General features: G+C 36.7%; 3 protein-coding genes across 3 annotated transcripts; 1 reads left to right on the plus strand and 2 right to left on the minus strand.

Annotated features, from left to right (window-relative positions):
* Positions 1 to 290: 290 nt before the first annotated feature.
* Positions 291 to 701, plus strand: FDP41_009488 (uncharacterized protein; the record flags this gene model as incomplete). The annotated part of the gene is made up of 1 exon (XM_044713451.1): positions 291 to 701. The coding sequence occupies one exon, from the start codon at positions 291 to 293 to the stop codon at positions 699 to 701; it is 411 nt and encodes a 136-aa protein (XP_044556895.1).
* An 88-nt stretch (positions 702 to 789) lies between these two features.
* Positions 790 to 7,159, minus strand: FDP41_009489 (uncharacterized protein; the record flags this gene model as incomplete). The annotated part of the gene is made up of 2 exons (XM_044713452.1): positions 790 to 1,728; positions 1,886 to 7,159. 2 exons carry the CDS (start codon positions 7,157 to 7,159, stop codon positions 790 to 792), a joined length of 6,213 nt encoding a protein of 2,070 aa, XP_044556896.1.
* An 88-nt stretch (positions 7,160 to 7,247) lies between these two features.
* Positions 7,248 to 16,694, minus strand: FDP41_009490 (uncharacterized protein; the record flags this gene model as incomplete). The annotated part of the gene is made up of 2 exons (XM_044713454.1): positions 7,248 to 10,588; positions 10,643 to 16,694. 2 exons carry the CDS (start codon positions 16,692 to 16,694, stop codon positions 7,248 to 7,250), a joined length of 9,393 nt encoding a protein of 3,130 aa, XP_044556897.1.
* Between the last annotated feature and the right edge of the window lie 379 nt (positions 16,695 to 17,073).

A 17,073-nucleotide genomic window follows, 5' to 3' on the forward strand; every position in this document is an offset into this window, starting at 1 on the left:
TTTGAACCGTAGTGCGATCATTTTTCATCATCAAAAAAAAATGCTGCGATTGCTTTTAGTGAGTTTTCATGCTGCCTCCGCTGGAGCGATTCTCTTCGGATTTTATTGGACGCACCTCATTGGCATGCTTTCTTTGGCAGGTATTGCAAAAATGTTTACATTGTGGACTGCTTGTGCATTGGTTGTGTACTTTTTTGGCATGTGTTGTGGAGGATTTGGTTAGGTCGGGATCATCATTTTCCAAAACGTTGAGATCCTTGTTGAGTGATTTCTTTCATTTGACTTTTATCATGTCGGTCGCTACTGTAATTTTATTTTGGTCGATCTATTTGTTAAATCCTGAGAATATGGTGCCCAAAGGATTTTATTATCCAGATGGATTGAATCATATTCATCACACTCTACCTCTGGTCATTGTGTTAATTGAAATGATAGTGGTTCGATCGCGAACTGATTTACTTGATGGTTTTTGGACACGAAAGTTTTATTTGATTTGTGTTGTTCCTGTCATTTACTTGTCTCTCACAGGTTTGACACGCTATCTGAAAGGCACTTTTCCTTACCCATTTATGCAAGCTTGGGGAGTTGTTGAATTCACCATATTCTATGTTTTCGCCACCACTCTTGCCATTTTCATGCATTATGTTGTTTATTGGTTTGTGAATGCAGTTAAAAAGCTTCCCTCAAAGAAATTGGATTAGCCATCATTGATACAGAATTAAATTTCGAAATTATCGAATGAGCCATACTTTAATTTAATTTATTAATTTATTTTACACGAATTCTTTCTTATTCAATAATGAGGACATGAGCGTCACCGAAATCACACACAAATAGTTCGTGTGTTTCCCTATGCAAACAGAGTCCTTTAGGGAATTTCAGTAAGCTATCTCTGCTCGATGAATTTCCATATTCTTTAACAGGTCTTCTCTGACGTGAGAACAGTTGAAGCATTCCTTTAGGGTCTTTCGAATAGTTTGAAGTGTTAAATTCTGGATCAGAAACAATGAATTGGTTATTTTGTGAGTCAAAAATAACCGAATAAGCTTCCACAAAGTGCTCTAATCTTGAGCGATCTCCACACAAGAGGTAAAGATCTGCTGCCTCTGAATTCTTTTTTGCTATCACTTTCACAACAGCTTTGGAGTAGGCCCATGATACGACCAACTCCTCATCGGATACAACACAAACATCACATGGCTCAAGACCAATTTCAATGTTTCTGGTCAACTCTCCTGTCTTTAAATTTAAAACTCTTAAAAAACAATTTCCCGGATCACACACGACTAACTCTCGCTGTGCCTTAGTCACAATACACATTCCTAAAGGTGCTCTTGTAAATAACTTGTTTTCCCAAATGAAGGGAATTGAAAGATCTCCATTCGAAAGAAATTCATGAAGGTCTATCTTACAAACACTGTAGGTCATGGTTGGAACAGTTGGCTTTTCACGACCGATCAACAATGCATCACGCCCATGTCCATCATAATTTTCTTCAATGCACAAATAATTTGGAAAAAAGTTTTCCACAGAAAGAGAATTTGTGTGTTTCCGAGTTTTCAAATCAAAAACTTCAATAGTCTGTGTGCCTTGATCATTGATCAAAATACAATTACAATTATACGAGATGGCCACATCAAAAGGAGCCGTAAAATCAAATGACAATGAGGAAGTGACGTGTAACGATTGAATTCTGATTTTCTTTGTCAATATGGTTAAAAGAAAGTCCTAATGAGTCTTGTTGTTCGATTCAAAATCAATGAGATCCATGATGGTATGTTCTTCTTCACCGTGTTGCTGAGAAATCATTTTTTTCAATTCGATCAAAACTCCAAAAACTCATTCCACACCTTTATTGCGAACTGTTAGTAAGTTGACAATAAACCTCAAACAAGTGTGCTGTTTTCAATTCATCAGATAGTAACTGTAACCACTTGAAATCTCCAAGCTTTTTACCTCCACTGTTGCTGTCAGCATTGTCTGTTTGTTTGGAAACTTGTGCCATGTTCTCCACAGCAGGAGTGATTTCTAGCATTTGCTTGAGAGGAATCTCTGAATCTAACGTTTCATTGGTAAAGTATGAGAGTAATAATTCCTTGATGGAGCATGTCAAGATTGAAAGATCAGTAAGTGAGAGTTTTTCTTTGAATTCTTTCAAATGGTTGAGAAGAGATGACGGTATGGCACGCTTGTACCTGTTTGAAATGATGGAGGATTCAATTGTAGATCCTGGTGAAAGCTCATTCTCTAATAATTGCCATAATGACAACAAGTGACACAACTTCACATGAATCATGATATTGGAAATATTACATAATGGTTGATTGGATGTGGTGGATGGATCAACAAGTAAAATATTATGTAAATAATCTGTGATGGACATCTTTTCCACATCTTCCAAATTATTAGAACTTGAAATAGCTTGCAAGAAAGAGATACATTCTTCCACTTGTCTTAAACAGGCTTGGATTATGTCTAAACTAGTTTCGTTGGCTCTCATCTCTAGAATGATCGCTTGTTTGATATCTGTTGGAATTTCCACTTGCTTGATTTTTCGTTTAAGTTCGCTCACAGGTCCTCCAATTTGATCTCCAAAACCAGTCGAGTATCTTGTTTCGTTTAAGAATAAGAACCCTTCCAATTCTAACTTGATTTTTGGTTTTCCTGACAAGTATTTTGTCAAAATAAATTGCTCAATTCTTTCATAATCAAATTTGTGTCTTGCACTTGATTTTTGCTTGTCGCCATTAGTATTGTTGGAAGTCAATGTTGGTTCATTTAATTTCGATTCTGCAATGACTGATACCAACTCTTCTTCGATGTTAAATACAATGAGATGATGTTTGGAGACGAAACGGCTCGAAATTTCAATTGGAGTGTTTTCCACGTTCTTATTGAATAGTTTTCCAACTTTCTCAATCACTTCATTATGCTTATCAATTAAAAATTGTGTCACAGCAAGCGAACAAATGCCTTCATCTTGACCCGTCTCATCCGGAATAGAAAATGAGAGTGGAGTATCCTTGGTCATGACAATATTTCTACACCAATTAGGAAGAGGCAAGCACTTGTAGCGATCAATAAATTTCCAGCTATGGTTAAATGCTTTAGCCCAGCCTTCAAATAATTTTTCAATTGATGCTTTCTTGTCTGAACCCATTTGTAAGATGACTGGAGATAATGCCATTGCAGAATTAAATTCTGATAACACGTCTCGAACGGTGCGAGTTCTTGCATAGTGTCTATCTATTCTTCGAGAAAAAGTGGACATGATCAATTTTTGCCACTTGATCACATGAGGAATGTATCTTGTGGCGTAGAGCATTGGCTCATTCTGAATAAAGAGATTCAAAATTGGATATTTCTGCTCTACTCTGTCATTGATAAAGGCAAGCTTAAACTGTTCATAGGTGATCGGTACCTTAATATTCCATAACTGACTAATAGGATCTGTGAGAGGCAATATTGGCTGTGAGGTTGACTCTGGTGAGAATAGTAATACATTAGTGACAGGATCATGACTTCTCTTTTGGAAATTGTCTAATTGTTTGAAATATAATTGATACTTCTTTGTAGCATTTTCAACCACCATAGACACACAACCATTGAAGTGATTTTCCCATGCGTTTCTTCCAGACTTGGTAGACAAATCTCTCGAAGCAACTCCAGGTTGTTTTGTATTGGATTTTCTCTTGAGTTCCATTTGTTTTGATGAATAACTGAACAGCTCTAAAATATTGAACAATAATACGCTTGCCTTCTCTTCATTATTTTCTCCCAATAGTTCAACAATAATACTCCAATCGTTTCTAATATGTGACAATAGATATTCATGAAGATTGGTTATGGATGATGTATCCATTGATTTGTGGAAGAGTGCCTTGTACTCCTCTTCCCTTTCTGGGAATAGAGAGGAGCCAGTGATGAGCAATGAATGTATGATCAGTCTGACCACTCTGAAGACAAGTGGTGATAATGAACGAACAGTTGCTTTCAAATCTCTTTCTTTAAAGTATTCATAAACAGCATAACCTGTTGGTGCCAAATCCTCCTCATGTTTGATCTTATCGTTGGAATAGTGAGGAACATGATCAGAGCCTCCAATTGGAAGTCCACATTCTGGGCATTGAGCTTGCTCCAAAGGAAGGCCACATAAATCAATAAAGTAGACATGACCCTTTGAGCATCTGTACCAGTTAATAATGCCACCACTATTATTGATTGTGTTAATGACTTGACTTCTGGCGTCATCGGTGATGCTTGGTAAATACTTGTCTTTCATAGATAAAGGTTCAAATAAAAGCATCCACCAGAATTGATCGGACGAGAAGTTTGAAAGTGCAATTGAACAAATATGATGTACAATATGAACTAGGGTCAAATTCTCTAGAGAAGTATTCTCACTGAGATAGAAGAAATTATTCTCGTCAAATGCATTGGTTGCAAATTTGATGGTCATCAACACTTCTTTCTCATCCTTTAAGACATGTCTGAGTAGATAATTTTTAAGTTTGGTAATGTCAATAGTATTTCTACTGATCAACTCCTCTTCAGACATGGCAATTCTACTCTCCTTAATGGAAGTTTCAGCACAGAACGACAAGTAGCACTTGTCAATAACTGCCAAGTAGCAGAGCTTTTTAAGGGAATGAATATCAATTTGCTGTCCTGTGTGAATGATTGATTCGAGCGAGGATTTGAGCTTGATAATTGACTCTGTTTTTGAGGTACTGTCCCCTTGCTGCTGTCGTAAGCTCATAATCATATCGACGCATGCTCCAATCTCCTCAAGTCCATTCAACACATGTATCAAAACATTTTGTGGAATACTGTCGGTGTATTTAAATCCATAGAGAACCAATGAAATCCATGGAATGTGTTCAGCAACTTTTGAACGAAAAGTTTTCAGTAAAAAGACTCTGCCCTTCCTTTCGACAACCAATCGAAGGAGTACCAATCGCAGGAAATTGAAACTGGGCTTATCGAGAAGAGTCAATAACTGTTGGTAGATGGTGTTTGATCCAATGATGGCTCGTATGGATTCTCCTTTTTCAGATGCAGCAATTAATCTGTCTGCAAATGAGGATAAAGATGTTCTAATAACAGCCAGTAATTGTACTTCCTTGATTATATCTTTCCAAGTATGGACATCAAGAATCGACTCTGAAATAGAGGAAATTAATTTGGAAATTTGCTCCTCAGGAATACTCTGAAGAACCGATTCATAGATGCACAAATAACTGTAAAATGTGCTCTGGTCGAGAGATGCTGAGCTATTGATCGATGCTACGGCCGATATTCCCAATTCTTGTTTGACGATTTCTCTCAGCTCGGAATTCACAAGCACTTTGGTTTGTTTGTTGAGAAGGAGCTTCTTCAAAATGCTAACCTTAAGATTTTGAGTTGGATTTTTCATGACCTGTTTAAACTTTTCATTATCTCCTTTCACAATACTGACTAACACGGAGTAAAATGATTTGTCAATCTCATCATCTTTACCAATGGGTCTTATAAGGAACTTGGAGGTAAACATTTCGAAAAATCGTGAAATATTGGCTTTTCTGGTGTCAATCGTGGTCGATTTTTGATTATCTCCAATCTTGCTAACCAAGTCAAGGAAGTACAGAATTAATTCCAAACTATTGATCGAAGAGAGAGGTTTGGTTTTCATATTTTGCCACAAAATCATGGATATATCTTTAACAATTCCCAAAGGAATGGCAATCTCTTGAAGATACTCCTTGTAGAATTGCAGCTTTCTCCATTTCTCATGAATGAATCCAATATTATTTAACATGGATGATCCAGAATTTCGCATCAAACTCGTTAATACCTCTACAGGACCCTTGATGTCAGTCAATGTTTTTACCCAAATCATTCTTCGTTGTTTTGTGATAACAGGATCATATGAAATTTCAACCTTTCTTGGATCTAAATTATGATAAATCACGCTGAATAGTAATATATCAATTTCCTCAACGGATGTCACTCTCAATGAAGGAACAAGGAGCTTTTGTAAGAATTTCTTTTGAAGAACGGACTTGGGGAACGTCTCAAAGAGTACATAGTAAGCCTGTAATCTTCGTTCTTGCTTCCAGTAGAATGAAAGCGCATTGGCAATATGACTATTTGTATCGCTAGAATCGTTATGCTCTGTCTCGAGCATTTTCTTGAGAATTTCATATTGAACTTCATTCGTTAGAACTGTACATTGTTCTCCAAACATACACATGTAGTCATAGATAAAGAATTCTGAAAATTCTCTTGGCAAGTTATTAAGGAATGGATACAACATGTTGATATGATTTTGAAGTGCTGTAGTAACACCAAAACGTGAGCTCTCACAAATGCTTCTCAAGCTGTGTAAATATCTACAAACTTCAAAGGAAAATGGGAATCGACATTTGAATATTCTGTTATTGTTTCCATCATTTTTCACTTCTATGGGTTTCCAACGAAGTAATTCTGCCGAAGAGTTGGCCTGATCATACTTGGTGAACATGTTCGTAATGGATGGACGTTTCATATCGCTCAATAGTCGAAGCCAAAGTGATGTTCCATCCGTTCTGTTTGCCTTCTTAAATTCAAAGTACAAATCCAGATTGTTGTTTCTCTCCAATTCTGCAAGAAGATATGTAAATGATTTGATTAATATTCTCTCAATGCAATATTGGATTGCAGAATAATAAGTGTTTGCTACCAGAAAATATTCTTGCATGTGTTGAGCAACAAAGGTCGAATAATAATTTGTCTGATTCTGAGAGAAGTAGTCAAAACAAATCTCCATGATTTTTGGTTGAATTACTTTCCAACAGTCTTCGTTGTCTAGAAGTTCTTTGGTTCTCGAAATTAGTACAGTAATGTCATTAATTTTGGTGTTGGTTTTCCTTAACAGAGCCAATGCGGTTCTGAAGTTATTGCTAATAATTTGTCGAACATTTGCAAGTTGTATCTGCTCAGAAAAAGGTCTATTTAAAATGTCATAGATGGAATGCTGCATAGGTCTAATTTCATCTATAAATGCATACTTCCATGGTGTGTCAAACTCAATTAAATATTGAGTCGTGTTGGACTTTCCTGGAACAACATTTACAATTAGAAGCACATTCTTTCCCTGAGTATTGAGTATCCCAGAACATGTTCTTTGTTTTTGAATCATGAACTTGGTTTGATTTAACAAATCAAAATTCACAATCTCACACTGAATGATTAATACATGCTGTGCAGTTTGCGTTGAAACTGGCTTTTCAAAGTATTGTTTCAGTTTTTCTGATAATCCAATATCTGATTTTTAAGTCGCTCAAACTCAAGGTCTCTACATATTCAACTCGATCAGTGCTGATCAGAGAGCTGCAGTCCATAGAAACTGACGAATAAGTCAGTACACAGACTTGGAAGTATCCATTAAAAATCAGAGGATTCGATAAGCCGCTTTTTTGTTGTGACTGCATTGCTTCAAACAAGTACTGAGAAAATTTAAAGAGATCTCTATGCTCTTGCTGTTCGAAATACATTCTAGCATACTCCTTATTTCTTAAATTCTTTGAAGACATTCTAATTATGGCATCAGTTGTGGTGATCCACAGCAATAAATTCTTGCATTGACTTAGGAGAAAGTCATGCAACGTTGTGTCTTCTGTTTGTTTCGAGTCCAATGACAATACCAAAGAATGGAGTAGAGATTTGTGAGTGTTAACAAATGGTCTTTCATCTTCATCAAAGGTTGATTTTACCCAACTCTGAAGTTTTGATAAAACTGCTCGCAAGTTGGCTGAGGAGTACTTGTCGAATAAATCCTCTCTGTGAAGTGTTTGCTTTTCAAATCGATTGAGAAGTGGTTTTGGTAATCGTGTATATGCATCATCCTGATCTACAATTACAATGACTCTGAAGTTTTTGTGAACCGAGCAAATTCTGCTGTAAGTTCCTAAGGAGATTGCAACAACGCGATTCTCATCATATTCTATATACTGTAAATTAAATAAATCGTACAAGCTCTCATAGAGTTGTTCACAATTCACCAGTACAACAATTTTTCCAATGGCCATACACTGCTTAATTAGTTGAATATCCATACATATCTGGAGTTCTTTAGCGCAATTTTGGAAGTTTGATGAGCCGAATATGACCTCAGAATTGGAGTATGACATTATTTGTCCAAAATCAGAAAATAATACGGAAAGAGCAGCATTATTCTTGGTAAGGAGCATGAGGTGTCGTGCTTTTGTGTCTGTCAAATTTTCTGAGATGTACTCCAATTTTGACTTTCTATTCGGAACGATATTCATTCCCACACATGAAAAGAAAATATTAAGGATGGTGTGAAATTCTTCATTACTGGAGCCACCAAAATTACGAGCTAAAGCATCAGTTAAAAGTTCTGGTGTCAAAGCACCTAAATCAAAATTCCGGTTGATGAATTTCACACAGTGATAAAAGTCTCTTAATCCAAAGAAGTCTTTTCTTTGTTGGCTGTTGTAAACATCATGGAAAGCCTTAGCTAACGAAAATAAGCTACTATCCAAATGTACAGAGTTGACAATGCCAGAAAGCGTTGTTTTCAACTCGAAAGTGGAGGGAGCTGGTCTTGACAAATAAACTGCTCTGTTAATGAGATTTGGATCTAACGTCCAATTCGAAAGCCCAATAACAGAGGGAGCATAAGTTGAGCTTTCCTCATCAAGTTCCTTGTTCACCACCTTCAATGGATGAGAGGGTGAATGTTCTAAGAGTCCAACCTCGTTCAAAAGAACCACAGCAATGGAGTTGGGAGAATTTTTCTGATATCTTCTTGCTGATTCAAAGCAGCTCTTAACATCTTCAGGTGTTGACATTTGCGAACATTGATAGGTGAATATTTCAAGAGATGGGAGAGATCTTAAAAACGCATTCACACTCGCACTTCCATTCAAGTTTGAAGATAGAATTTCTAAGGACAATGACTTGGAGCTTCCACTTTTTCCGTTGATGAAAATTGGAATTCTATTCAAGACGCAAACAAGTGTCATGAAAATGTTTTCTCTTAAAGCTTGATTCAGAGCTACACCTTTTGGAATATTTAAATGCATTGTATAAAAACGCTGTTCCTCATTGAGTGTGTTGATAAAATCGCCTTTTTGATAGGATAAATATGTACTAGATTTGTTTGAAGAAAGGAGATAGTCTTCAATTTCTATCACGAAATCTTCCCTACGAGCAGTAAGTCGGTAATAGTAACAACTACCCAGAGCAAGTAGTATGGAGTTCTTAATAATGAAATTTGACTCGTCTAAATAAAATTCTGAATCCAAGGAGTTTCTCTTTGCAAGAGATTGATAAAAGCTCTTAAACAAATTAATGCATCTTTTCACATCCCTCAAGTTTACAGCGCTGCGCTCCATGTATACCTTTCTTATAAAGTTTTGTGAAATGAAAATCAGCTCTGTAAAGCAATCAAAGAATCTTGCCGACCTAGTATTGTCTTCCTGATTAATTTCCATTAGTAATATAGCACGAATGTACAACTGCTCAATGTCACTTTTAAGTGACCCAAAGCTAAAAACTGAATCCAGTAAAGAGACTGGAAGAGGATAAACCTTGTAAACAAGGCATTGAGCAAAGGCTTGAATATCTAGCCCAGTAGTCTTTTGAAGATTTCTTAAATTTTCTTTAAGGATATCAAGCTTTTGAGAAGAAGGTTGTTCTACATCAGTTCCTGCATATCTTCTCAGACGGTATGGATTACAAGAAGCAACAATTTTGAGATTTTTTGGAAGTACCTGGTTATTGATAACTCGGTCACATATCAGCTCCTTGAACAATCCGACATTGTTTGCTGTATTCACTCTATCGAAAAATGCAATCACATCCTTGGAAGGGTTATGTTTGGCCTCTCTGATGAGTGGGTTAATCCAGTTCAAAATGTCTAAGCTACTGTGGCCTTCATTAACAACGAAACGTTTCAGCTTGATGCCCAAAACAGAGCTTAAATATTTGGTCAGCTCTGATTTTCCAACTCCATTGTCACCATACAAAATGGTTGGTAAACTGTATTTGAGTTTGTTGTAAATAACAAGCACCTTGCTCAAATTGTCAACTGTTAATACATAGTTGTTTCTAACTTTCTCGTTTCGATCCTCTTTTCCAAGTCCTGCTACATTTCTAATAATTTCTTGAGCTCTTTCGTGTGAAAGTGCTCTAGGAGCGTCCAAGTTGATTCCATTGCAAACCAGTGAGTATTTCAACTCTTCATTTAGTTCCAATTTATCTGTATCAATTCCTATGAGATCGATACCTGTAATTTCATCCATTTCGGTCCTATAGAATACAATTAGTGGATGTTGAGCAGATTGTTCTTCCCAACGTCCTATTCGGTTTTCGAACATTTCAATATATTGTAGTAACAGAACCTCGGTATACGGTTTACCTTCGTATTTCTTAGCCATAGTCAGGATTGTATCTTTTTCAACTGCGATGCCTGTCAAATCTCTTGCAGACCTAATCATTAAGTCAATCATTGCATGTTTAAAAAGTTGCATGGTTCCTTCCATGACACAATTTTTGAAACATGCATATCTAAGAGTAGACTGAAATTGTCCATAAAGCAATTCTGTAGAAAATTATTGTTGAATGTAAAAATAAAAAAATTCACAGGACAACTTACCAACAAAGTGATTGATCACAGAGAATGAGGCGTTCTCATAATTGAATCCAGTATATTTGCAAAGAAGTTTAAAACATTTTCTGTTGTCAAGATCAGCTTGCTTATCAGGAGAAAAATCGGCAATATGAGGGGCAGCATATTTGAAAATATTTTCCTCAAATGCTTTTAAAAATTTGCAGACAAACTGCACTTTCTTTGAGTTATCTCTAGCAATAATTTCTATGGTATCATTCATTCCATTAGCCAGCTCATAGCTTGTGAAATCCAAACTATTTTCGTCAGTAGTAATGTCTAGTGAAGGTAAAAATGCACAGAAATATATAAATTCATTCAAAATAGGAACACAAAGACTGTTAGGTATCTCAATGTAGAATTGAGTAGAAGGTGTCAAATGGAAAATGGTAGCTGTGTCATGATCTCTAACTCTACCCAAATAAAAAAGTTCAAAAAACAAAGAGTTAAAGTGCTTTGGAACAAGTGGGCATAAAGAAAAGTGAAAAGCAATGTCTTTTCTATCCATATTTTCTACTGTTCTTTTAAGAGTAAATACTGTGTCCCTGATTGTCGAGTCTTCAAGCACAGTAATTCTCTTATACTTCTTCTTATTCGTGTAAATATCTTTAAGTATGTAGCGAGTTTTTCCGGCTGCAGTACGATTTGAGAATACATATTTCACATGATTACCATGATATGACTTGAGAATCGCTGATATGTACTTGTGAGGAAGTAATTTGAAATTTGAATCTACATATTGCGAAAATTCTACCAAGAGTCTGGAATTACTGTCTGCTCCACTGAGTAGTACCAGTTTGGCATGATTGTTTGATGCTTTAGCCATGGTCGAAATTTGTTCTTGGATACGTAACAGCATTTTCGATTGAACAGAAAATGGTAACTCGTGAATATTCCCAATACAAAATATGTGATTAAGTTTTCCATTGGCGCTTGACTTGAACCACCGATTCAGAATGAGATAAATGTCTTCAATATCTGTTTCGTGAGAGTTGCATAGTAATACTTCTTCACTTAAAGGAAGCCTGTTTTGTGCAGAATAAATGGTCATGATTGCATCCATGACCTCTTTTTCCTTGCTTAGCTTGATGATTCTGAAGAATCCTCCAAAGTTGGCAACGGAGTACTTGGATGTTATTGCTGAGGGAATAGTATAATCTGATTTTCTATAATTGATATTCCTATTTCTGAATAGAGCTTCAATGAATAAACACAATTTTTCCATCTTTGCGGCTACAGACATCTCTTTGGAGAAAGTAACATCCTGCATGCCGTTCATACAAGCTTCAATCTCATTGACAGTCAAGTTATGATCGCCCAGTTGAAGAATGTCCAATAATTCTCGTAATATATCATTCTTGGTTTCTTCCTTGTACCTAGTTAGCAAATTAAAGATATGTAGAGACTCTTTCGCTCTGAATAAATTAATGAAATAGTATTTGTTTCGAGAATCTTCAACAATTTTTTTCCATTCTGTCATCTTTTGGAGAACCTGTGAATGATAGTCTTGTATGACCTCAAAAGTGCATTCTGAAGCCTTGATCGTTTTAAAGTAATTATCCTGAAAATCGAAATGAGCAGATCGAGACAACTCGAGCAGGGATGACCTTAATTCAATCATTAATGTAATGTAGCTCACGTATAATTTGATCTTTGAATGTACATCATCCAAGCTGTTAATGTTGTCTGGTATCTCGCTCAACATCAATTTGTTTCTCAACTCAACCAGGCCTTCCATGCTAATGATTTGATGCTGATTGCTCATTCTTCTACTTGGTGATGAGGATGATATGCTTGAGGAAGGAACAACCTTACAACTGATTACATGTTGTCCAGCAAGGCTGAATTCAAAGATGCCTCTTTCAAGTATGGCAGCAAGATCATAAAGGGCTTGAACTCCCCCACTTCGTGTTCTTTCTTCAAACATCTCAAGAAGGAGTGTAAAGTTCTTTTTGAGATTTGTCAATTGTACTAATTCGTCGCTGCCGATAGGAAGTTTCGTCAGCACACTATGGAACTGTGTGAAGCCAGTAAATGTCACAGAAGTAGCCTCTACGGAGCCATAAAGTAGCTCTGAGACAACGTCTCTAATAACAACCAAAGATTTCAAAGATTGGAGAACCTTAACAGAATCGGTGTAACTCTTGCACACCTCTAGCAAGTTATCAAATTCAAGGTTTGATTTGTAGTTAGCGAGCCAATCAATTATGGAAAATCCACTGTTGTCACTCAATAACTTCATGAATGACATTTGATTATCAGAAAAATTCTTGAAGAATTTGGCAAAAGACAACGAATCAAGACTTGTTCTTTGGTTTTCAAACATGGATAATGTTTGTTCTTCCCATAGGCTTTGGCTGTTCAAAATGGTTGCTTCTTTTTTGAGTTGGATGTAATCTAGATCCTTTTTCAAATCCACAGAAAAATAAGGCTCAAAATGTTCTACAAGAGCAATTAATGATGGTAAATATGATCTGTATAAATTAATGCTCTCATAGCTTCTAATGATATTGTGCCTTTTCGAAACCCATTCAAGATCTTCTCGAGAAGGCTTTCTGTCTGAAGCTTTTCCACTGAAGGTCATTCTCACTCTAAGCAACTCTTCTTCATAGAGACTGCTCGCTCCTGAAAAAATGTTGTCAAGCTTAGTGTCATATCTACATTTTCTTAGAATGTTGTAAAACTCGCTTAACTTCATGGAAAGGGTATCGAGAGAAGCATAATAGTCTGCCCATCTCTTTCTGACGGCGGGTATTAATTTGGTCTTGATGGAGTCGATGCTATGTTTTTCATCGTTGTTTTTTGAGTAGAGATCCCTCCATAGCACCAAAAAGAATTCTGATGTTCGAAGTTCGTAAAAGAAGGCCAAATCCTCAAAGCTGAATGGAATTAGATCTGATACTTGCTTTTGAACCTTTTTGAAAACCATTTCTGTCATATTTCTACGAATTTTGATAATAGTGTCGAGCACGGTATTTGTATCAAAGAAGTTAGGATCATCGGCAAACATGGTCAAGAAATTTTGAACCGCGTCTAGAGTTGTTTTAAATGAGACTAGCTCTTGTCGAAGCTGCTTTAGGTGGCCTTCGTTAAAACCAACATCTCCCATAACATAAATCAGCTTAACGAACTGAGCCTCGTGTTTTAGAACCATATTCAAAGTAGAAATGGTACATGTTTTGTCTAAAAGTTGAAAAACTAGTTTGAAATAAATATCCATCAAGTCCGATACTTCTTTCTCTATTTTTACATAATTTTCATCAGCGATCTTTTGACTGACCTTGGCAAATTTGAAATAATAATAGCACAATGGATTTTTCACAATGCTCTCATAACTGTGTTGGATGTTGGCTGCAAATAGTAAGGTCTTGAGATAGACATAGCGTACTGTTGCATCCTCAATTTTTGATTCGATGAGCTCAAAAAGAAGGCTGGCGTCTTTGCTTGTTGCCGTTTGAGATATTAGTTGACAACATTTGTCAATGATATAGGATCTCAACTTGTTGGAAAACTGACTACCACTGAATTTACCCATGTGCTCTATAAAGTCGAAAGAAGTTAAGGAAACGAAAAATGGTGTCAACATTAGCTCATCAAGCAATACATGAGAGTATTCGTTCAAAAAGTTTAACCTTACAAGTCTATCCAAAAATCTCATGAATTTCTCAAGAGAAATGGTATTTTGTTGGCTCTGAAGTAGAGAAAGGAGTGATGTTGAAGATCTTCTTGCTTGATTCGAAGAAGAAGTTCCTGGAGATTGAAAATCCAATACTATTCTCAAGTTGTGTGTGAATACATGAATGAGCCATTTCTTTGTTCCATCAAACAACCTAAAGTACCCTTGTACTGAGTTGTTGAAGGAAATGTTCATTTTGGATTGAATATTCTCTAAAAGTGTGACCATATTTTCCAAATCTTTTTCCGAATTAATATCTGATAGAATAGGGGATTGAATCATGCTGTAGATAATGTCTTCATTGAGTAAGAAGTTGCAAATATCAAACACTGTATCCAATTCCTTCCTAGAATTACTGCTTGAGCTAACTCCAATGCTTTGCATTTGATATTTGTTATTCAATTCCTTGATTTTCCTCTTCAAGGATTGAAAAATGTTGGATCGGATCTTTGAAGAATTTTCATGATGTAGAAGAGATTGTTCTTTCAATTTTTTCAATGCAAACAGTAGAGATTGAAAACTTGGAGCGTTTGCAATGAAAAATTGTGCCTCAGATGTCAACTTCTTGTCTCTCTCATATTCTTCAAGAGTTTTTTCGAATATTTCATTCATATCATGCAATGTTGAACATTGAGAGTAGTCGATACTATTGCTACCATTACTGTTTGTTCTCTCTTGAGAAAACAATTCTTCATCTGTTGAGGAGTTAGATGAATCAGATGTGACATCGTCTTCATACTCCAGAACGGCTTTTGATTTAACCTTCGGTAAGGCCTTACTTGTTGGTGATGCATGAACTCCTGTACGTTCCTTGTTGACAGCAGCAAAGGTCTTATTCTCTAATGGAGATCCAGGTGATGTTGGAGGTGTTGACTGATTCTCACCTCTATTAGACTCGGCTCTAGCTTGGTTGTTAGTGTAAGGAGTTGCATTTTTGTTATTCGGAGACTGAATAATGGTGGTTGGAGTGATTGAGCCAATAATTCCACTTTGAAACTCCTCCAACGAGGTGCTTGTTGTGTTTGTTGAAATTGAACCATTTGTAGAAATCTCAATCTCTTCCTCGCTTGTTGTGTAAATGTATGGAATGTTGAGATCTAAGGTTGAATGAAATGGGCCTGATCTCATTGAGTTATTGCTATTAGTGGAGGAAAACATGAATGGAGGAAGATTATGTGTTGGCTGTTGGGTTGTAGTAACAGGAGTGGAAGTTTCTCCGTCAGATCCAATACCTCCTCCATAAATATGTCCAGGAAAATTATATTCCACGTTGTCACTATCAAGAAGATCTTCCATGGATTGTTCAATAGAGGTTAATAAATCGTTCGTAATCTCCAAAGTATTTTGCTCATGAGGGGAGCCTCCACCCGATTTTTGCTGCTTCATTTTGTGTTTCTTAACAACTGAGGGAGCAAGAGCAAATGTAGGAGACTCCACTGTAATGAACTCGTCCTCCTCCTCGTCATTGGAATCAACATCTGCAATAGAGTTCTTTTTTTTGTGTTGTAAATCATTGTTCAATGAAGGGTTTGCAGTATTGTTGTGAATATTGATTCCAATATTCGTTGTTGCATTTGGCGATAAAAGTGTGGACAAGGCTGACGATGTTGATCCACTTTTTCTTAGTTTTTTCTTTCGCTCTCCTGTTGGTGTGTTTGAAAGAGGGTTTGAGGCATTTGTCTGTAGTGCCAATGGCGGTGGTGGTGACACTTCCAATTTATTGTCCAAATTGGTGGCCACCATTGCATTGGACGAACTCTTTTGTTTGAGAGGTGTGAATTCGGAAGAGTACTCTTTCAATGAGGAAGGTTGTTGAGGAGGTTGTTGATGACCATTACTATTGAGATTATGAGAAAACTTGGAATAGAGAGAGCTTGAATCGTCAAGATCATCCTCTCTCAAAATTGCTCCACTACTGCTGTTCATGACATTCGCAATACTGTTGCTACTATTACTACTACTGGTACTACTATTGGTGACAATGGATGCATAGCTCAAACGAGACGAAATTGAAACATTTTGGGCCGAGGATGTGTTCAAGGTTGTTGTTGTTGTTGCACCTCTATTCGGAGCAATTACTCCACCATTACCAACAAAGGTGTTACTGGGAGGTTGAAAATTGAACATGTTGTTTCCAGAGGAAGAAGGTGTCTGAATGGGAGATGGAGGTGGCTTCCGAAGGGTGGTAGAAGTTGGTGTCGTCGGGAAATGCTGTTGAAAGTTTGATGTTGGAGTTGGTGGAGAGTGTTTTAGAACACCACCCCGCTTGCTTCCAGTGGCATTATTCGAAGAGATTGGAATGGATGGTCGGTTGTTGTTGAAATTATTGTTGAGCGGAGTGTGTTGTGAATGTTGATCAGACATTTCTCATGCAGGGGTTGTTGAAATCAAATTCAAACTGCAATCGCAGTGGTACTAGATGTGTGTGGCGAAAATTAATTGTTTCAAAATGATTGAATGACTCAGTCAAAATCGACTCGGTTGATCGGGTTGATGGATCCTATTCGGGGAAGAAATCAGAATGCGAATTGTGGTTATACTTTACAATTTGGTGCTATCGGAATAAACGATACGTTATGTAATGCTTCTATTTGACAATGGTATTATTTACAAGAAGTTTTTACAATGGTGATGAGTCAGTATTTACAAGTGGTTGATGATGATGGTGATGCCTCTTGCATCCAACGCCTCTTCTCTTGTGATGGAGCGCCAATGCTGTGTATTGATGGGTGCAAGAAGTTTT

The sequence above is a fragment of the Naegleria fowleri genome, assembly GCF_008403515.1.
Source record: "Naegleria fowleri strain ATCC 30894 chromosome Unknown tig70, whole genome shotgun sequence".
In the NCBI taxonomy this organism is placed as follows: domain Eukaryota; phylum Heterolobosea; class Eutetramitea; order Acrasida; family Naegleriidae; genus Naegleria; species Naegleria fowleri.